This window comes from Rhinopithecus bieti, unplaced genomic scaffold (assembly GCF_001698545.2).
Source record: "Rhinopithecus bieti isolate Rb0 unplaced genomic scaffold, ASM169854v2 scaffold_10417, whole genome shotgun sequence".
NCBI lineage: Eukaryota > Metazoa > Chordata > Mammalia > Primates > Cercopithecidae > Rhinopithecus > Rhinopithecus bieti.
In genome coordinates, this window is record NW_016806385.1 from 92,282 (window position 1) to 99,124 (window position 6,843).

Genomic DNA, 6,843 nt, shown 5'->3' on the forward strand with positions numbered 1-6,843 from the left:
GGTGGGAGGATTGCTTGAGCCCAGGAGTTCGAGACCAGCCTGGGCAACATGGTGAAACCCCATCTCTGTTTAAAAAAAAAAAAAAAAAAAGGCATATAATCTAGCCCTCTGCTTTCAGAAAGATGAGAAATACCAGTGCTTCCCTTAGTAGCCATTCACTCAATTTGGCAACTGTTATTGAGGACTCACTAGGTGCTTGTGATCATTTCCTATTCATAGCAAAGTTATTCCTTGTATGTCACTTGATCTCATTTTCCCCTCTATCATTCTCAAAAGAAATGGAGAACAGGTCATCAGCTCTGTCCTTATTTAGGAGTTAAATTTTGAAGATGGGTATAGCACACTTTTCACATGGTAGGTGCTCTACAACCATTGAATGTTACCTCATCAGCTTTTTCCTTTCTAGATCACACACACACACTCGCACATACACACACACACGCACACACAGCACCCAGTCCTGTGGCATTATTTATACTCTTCTCCAGATCCTCTCTAGCTTTCCACTTATGCTAAAAATGTGTTGGCCAAAGGTAGACCCATCATGCCTTGAAAGGTATGACCAATGGCAAGTAGAATGGAACAAGTTGAGTGGGACCGTGGCAAGGGTCATGTAGTGCTGGGTGACATCCTAGGTCTGTTTCTAATACTAACTGTGACGGGCTTTTCTGGGCCCATTTCCCCAACTATAAAATAAATGGGTTGGACTAGATGACTCTCAGGTGACTTCTGGTTCTAAAACTCACACTTGGATGGCTTCTCAGCTCCTCCATGCTGTGTTTTTGTTACTATATGCAGGATCCACATTAGTTTTGGAAAAAAGAAAGGAAAGAAGGGTGGGAGGAAAGGAGGGAGAAAAGCAGTTTTACACCATGGACTCACTTGTGATGTACCCTGACACCATCTCCCCAGTTCTTCTTTTTAACTATACTTGTGTCAAGTCAATCACTGCCCATCTCCCTTGTCCAGTGTACCATATTAGTGTATTAGTTCTGGGTTTTGGTCTTTGTGCACACTACCTGTGTTCGTCCTCTCTGAACATGGTCCTGCTTGTGATGGTTCATCTCCATCATTTTGTCAGGGTCATTTGAAGAATTCTATTCCTGCTTTCTGAGGTATCAGCAACCCCACCCAACTATCATACTTGCCAAGCATACTCCCAGTTCAGTCTTTCAAGTCACTGAGAATAATATGAAATCCCATAATGCTAACCCTGTGGGGCCCCACTGAATCCATGCCCCAGGGTTGACAGGGAGTCACTGATCACAATCCTGTAGAAAAATCGATCCCAGGGCCCCAAGGACTTCTCCAGTTCTAATTCATAGAGCAGCAAACAAGTATTCCTGGGGAAGGAGAGGGCCCCTGCTCTGTCAGTCACTCAAGGCCAGGGAGTCCACGTCTGACGCTGCACTGGATTCAGATAGGAGAAAGAATTTTAGCATGTTAGAGGTCAAACCTCCTCCCAGCCCCCAGTCCAAGGTGAGGGCTGGGTGGTTGCAGCAGAGGAGGAGGAGGAGAAGGAAGAGGAGGAGGAGGCCGCAGCGGTGGCAGAGGAGGAAGGAAGTATTTTTGCCATTTCATTAGGAGGCCTGAAGTGCTGAGAGGAGGCTTCAGCTGCAGGAACCCAGCGCGCTGGGGGCAGGGGGATGGGAAGAGCAACCTGATTAAGATTGGAGAGGCCTTCACGCAGGGGCCGCCAACCCCCCGCCCAACCCCGCACAGTGCAGCCCAGACTCATATCAGCTTAAAGATACAGGCGGCAGGGGGAGACTGCCTGATTCCCAGCCCACAGGGGCACCCTGTTTGGCAGGTCTGCTGGGGCAAGGCCTGTGCAAGGGAGGCAGGTTGGGAGTGCTAACTGGATTTTTTATTTTATATCAAGACACTGTGTTTAAAATTTTACAAAGGACAAACTCCATGGGTTTCCGTTAGTGTTTTAAGAACTTTTCTTTAAAAAAAAAAAAAAAGCCAACAAAAAAAAAAACACCGCCTTTTGAAAGAGAAATGACAGACACAAAAGAGACTGTAAAGAAAATGGGGTGAATTTCTGATAGCATTTCCCCAAGGGCAGAGGCAAAACCCAGATCAGACCTGGGGGCCCAATAGTAATGTGGCTTCCGTAGTACCTTGTTCACCAAATCTAAGGTCCCCTGGTCTGGCCAGGCCAACGCTGCCAACGCTGTTGGCAAGTCACCCTGCAGGCTCTGCAGCCCTCCACACGGACACAGAGAGCGTTGGAGATCTCTCCCCTCCGGCCCTCCAGCCCCATCCAGCGCTAGCCCCTTTCTCCTTCCACCCCATGGTCTTGCTTGAATCTGTTACCTTCCTGGGGGTCCCGTTCCTTGGTCTGATTGTGTGAGCACTGGGGGTCCTAGAGCCAGAGAGACCTTCGGGCCTAGAGCCCTCCCTTCCAGAGCCTCTTAGCACTCACGGGTTGGAAAAGCATTTGTTCCAAAATTAAAAAAGAAAAATCAACAAAACAAGACCCAGAAAAAAGACCAAGTCCTGGGGAGGAAGAGCTATTCTGCTCTGTAAAGCTCCCAAGTCTGGAGTTGGTCGGTGGTGCAGTTCCAAGAGAGGCCGAAGGCGAGCACCAAGGGGGTGTCCAGCTGTTGCTTTCAGGCCCCCCAGGAGTGTCTGTGGTCAGGCTCAGGGAGCTGGCTTCAGCTGCTGTTTCATGGGTCCTCGGTTTCCCAAGGACTCATCTGCGTCCCCATTTAAAGGGTTTGTTCAGGTTTACTTCCGTATTTGTGTTTTTGTACATGCGGGTGCATGTCCACATCTGTCTATGTTTGTGCGGGTGGAGCTGCTGTAGGGTGTGGGTGCGTGCGTATACATATATGTGTGTGCGTGTGTGTGTCTGCATGTGTGTGTGTGTGTGTGTGTGTGTGCATGTGTTCCTGGATCTGGGAGGGAGGGAGCCGGGAGATTGGCTGTGCTCTGAGCTGGAGCTATACCCGGGTAGTGGAGTGTGAGTGGGGTAGCCCGGTACTGTTGAACCCTGCAGCAAAGGTGTTATAGGGGTGCAATGTCTGCAGCCCTACCAGGGAGTTGGGGATCATAGTGATGGTGTTGGGGGTCATGAGTGGGATGTCATCTGGGGAGCGCCGCAGGGTCAGGGTGTAGTCGGGCAACGCAGTGAGGCGCAGCGTGTCATGGGGGGGACCGGCCTCACACTCGTGGTGGGTGGGGCCCAGTTGTAACGCTGCCAGCTCCTCCTCTGGAGCAGCTCCCAATTCCGGGGCCCCGGCTCCCCGCTGAGGGCTAGGCTGCCGCAGGGGTTCCTGGCGCCGTTTGTCCTTACGGTAGTAGAGGGCAGCGAAGGCCAGAACGTTAAGGAACAGGAGGGAGGCCCCCACGGCGATGGTGACACTTAATTCAGTGGAGTAGTCACGAGGGTTCTCCACCAGGAGTGGCCCTGCATCCTGGTCGCCGTTCCAGGACCCCTGGGCATTCTCGTTGCTGTAGGCAGGTGAGATGGCTGGCCGCTTGGTGCTCCAGGTCTTGCCATTGGGCCTGCGGGTGATGTGGGAGCTGTGGGTGGTATCCGGAGGCGGCACTTTGGTGGTGGTGGACGTATAGTGGAACATGTCATGCAGGTTGTATAGGTGGGGCACCAGATGTTTCCAAAAGGCCACTTTAGTGGCCCGGTAATGATCTCGGACCCTTGGTTTCAGCCCGATGTGAAGGTAGAGCTGGTCTCGGGGATTGTATTTGGACCAGGCCACTTCCTCAAAGCGGTTGGCCTTGGTGTGAATGAACTTGGTGTCCTGGGGGACCGGCTTGTTGGGATCCCTGAAATACCACATGGAAATCTGGGGTCACCACTCTATCTGGTTGAGGAAAAGGCCCAGCATTTTTCCTGTGACAGCCAAACCTCTTTCCCAGTTCAGAACTTCCCACCGTTTCCATCTTTTTCAGGGTCCCCCCTGCTCTGCCCACACTTGCTTCTTCCCCAGGGCCTGAACTCCTATCTCCTCCTTCCCGGCACTCATCCTTTAAGATTAAGGCTATAGATGCTATTTCTTTGCACATGCTACTGAGCATTTATCAATCTTTTCAGCTGCCCAGTTTTGCCAGGAGCCCCCTAATAAAGGCTCTTTCTTTCTTTTATTAAGCAAGCAGAAATTGCTGAACCTGAAGTCTCTGTCTTTCTTTTCTTCTTTTTTTTTTTTTTTTTTTTTTGAGACAGAGTCACCCAGGCTGGAGTGCAGTGGTGCAACCTCGGCTCACTGCAACCTCTGCCTCCTGGGTTCAAGCAATGCTCCTGCCTAAGTAGCCAGGACTACAGGCGCCTGCCACCACACCTGGCAAATTTTTTGTATTAGAGACAGGATTTCGCCATGTTGGCCAGGCTGGTCTCGAACTCCTGAGCTCAGGCAATCCGCCTGCCTCAGCCTCCCAAACTGCTGGGATTACAGGTGTGAGCCTCCGCGCCCGGCCCTGAAGCCTCTTTCTGAAGTACTGCATTCCTATTTCGCATGACCTCTGACCAGCTAACCTTGAATCCTGTAGTGTGTGTGTGTGTGTGTGTGTGTGTGTGTGTGTGTGTGTGTTTGAGATTAGGTCTTGCTGTGTCACCCAGGCTAGAGTACAGTGGCATGATCACAGTTCAGTGTAGCCTCAACCTCCGGGGCTCAAGCGATCCTCCCACCTCAGCCTCCCAAGTACCTGGGACTACAGGTGCACACTACCATGCCCGGCTAATGCTTTTTCTTTTAGAGACAGGGTCTTTCTATGTTGCCGTGGCTGGTCTTGAACTCCTGGGCTCAAGTGATCTGCCTGCCTTGGCCTCCCAAAGTGCTGGGATTACAGCCGTGAGCCACTGGGCCTGGCTCAATCTCATAGTTCTTCCAGTAACTCTCATTCCTTCCTAGTCCCGATGCTAACTGAGTTCTGAGCCTCAACAACATTTTTGAAGGAAGGAAAATGGCATGAAAGACTCAGGAAGGGGAGGTAGGAAGATGAGTGAAGGGGTTCCAAGCAAGATTTTGGGAACATCTTAGGAAGGGATATGATGGAAGAGATTTAGCTAGAGGAGTGGAGGGGAGGGCATGCTGGGGTCTCAAAGAAGAAAAAACCTATTTTCTCCTTACCCAGTCTTGGCAAAGTTGGTCCAATAGGTCATGACGACAGCACTGAGCATAACATCATTCTTGGAGAAGTTGCAGGGGAAAAGGTCAGTGGGGCCTACCATAGGAACCCCAAAAACATAGGGTACTTCATCCCCATGAGCTGCATCTGACCAAGCAGGCTTCATGAGGCTCTGGCAGTGATGATAGAAGGCGTAGAAGTAGGTAGGTGAGCCGTAGCGGGCGTGCAGATCGGCTGTCACCACTGAGGGCTCTACCCACTGGTGGTCAGTGAAGAGTGCCACCAGTGTTTTACGGCGGGTCTCAGGGTTGTCACGGTCTGCCCAGTCTGTATACATGAACTTGATGGTCTCTCGCAGGGTGTCCTTACCCTCAGGATACCCATACAGATTGTCCACAAAATTGGAGACAGAATAGTCAAAGTCAGTGCCAGAGACACCATCCTCAGGGTCCACCACCCCTTCCACAAACTTGAGACCCTCACCCTGATTGACACCTAGCATGATGTCATAGTTGAGGAACTCGCCCTGCTCCATGAGGATCTCAGGGTCATCAGGAATGACATCACCATCAATCACAGGGCCAAAGGCCACGTGATAGCGGGCTGGCTGGATGTCCTGCTCTACCAGCTCCTTGGCACTCTTTTGCCGAAGACAGTCCACCATATCCACGGTGTCCAGCACATTACAGCCCACTTTGTCTGCCAGCAGGCTGGTGTACTTCACTGGTTGGTAGTTCACAGCCCAGCTGGACAGAGCAGAGCCACTTTGGATGATGGCTCTCTGGAAAAGTCCTACAGAAGACAGGTAGCACCAGGTCAGATCTGTCGTGTCATACATAGCCATAAATCCCCTCATTCCTTTGTCACTGAGGCTGCCCCATGGTTTAAATGGGCTAGGAAGGGGGAACAACTCTTTTGGCAGGGGATGATGTAGGGCCAAAGGAGGGGTTGCTGAACCCCTTCCTTGACAGCTTCCTCCATCCCTTCCCTGTCCTGGTGCAATGACTGGTAACTTAGGGGTTAAGGCAATGTCAGGAAGAATTAACCCCTTGAATCCCAGACGTCAGCCCCCTTATGCCGCCTCTCTTTATCTCTCCTTGTCTTCCCCTCTTGCTTCCTGCCCAGCTGGGCCCAGCTCTGTGCCAGCGCACCACCAGGGAGCTGGCACTTGCACCACAAAGGAGTCTTTTTCATGAGAGATGAGAAATGCAGGCAGGCAAGAGCCCCACATTCTGAGGGTTTGGGGAAGGAGCCCAAGGGCAAAGGCCTTAGGGTCTGAAAGTCTCCAGGGAATCTGTGCTCCCCATCTGTGGTCTCCACTGAGACTTTGCTTTTTTTTTTTTAGAGATGGAGTTTCACTCTTGTTGCCCAGGCTGGAGTGCAATGGCAGGGTCTTGGCTCCACGCAACCTCTGCCTCCAAGGTTCAAGCATTTCTCTTGCCTCAGCCTCCCGAGTAGCTGGGATTACAGGCATGCGCCACCATGCCAGGCTAATTTTGTATTTTTAGTAGAGACAGGGTTTCACCATGTTGGTCAGGCTGGTCTTGAACTCCCGACTTCAGGTGATCCGCCTGCCTTGGCCTCCCAAAGTGCTGGGGTTACAGGCGTGAGCCACCGCACCTGGCAGAGACTTTCCTTTTATCTGAAACTACTGATAATTCAAATTCAGATTTTCCCCCAGCAGAGAGGGAACCAGTCCCCCAAACTCAAAAAGAAGATAATTTTCCCCCTCTAGAAAAAAAAAAAAAA

The 6,843-nt window shown here is 51.3% G+C and overlaps 1 protein-coding gene across 1 annotated transcript in view; it reads right to left on the reverse strand.

Moving 5' to 3' along the window:
• Positions 1–1,928: 1,928 nt before the first annotated feature.
• NLGN3 (neuroligin 3) overlaps positions 1,929–6,843 on the reverse strand; it is a 30,568-nt gene continuing 25,653 nt past the window's right edge. The window contains 2 exon segments of the mRNA XM_017875865.1: positions 1,929–3,795; positions 5,097–5,886. Coding sequence (XP_017731354.1) covers positions 2,952–3,795; positions 5,097–5,886 — 1,634 coding nt within the window. The 3' untranslated portion in view covers positions 1,929–2,951.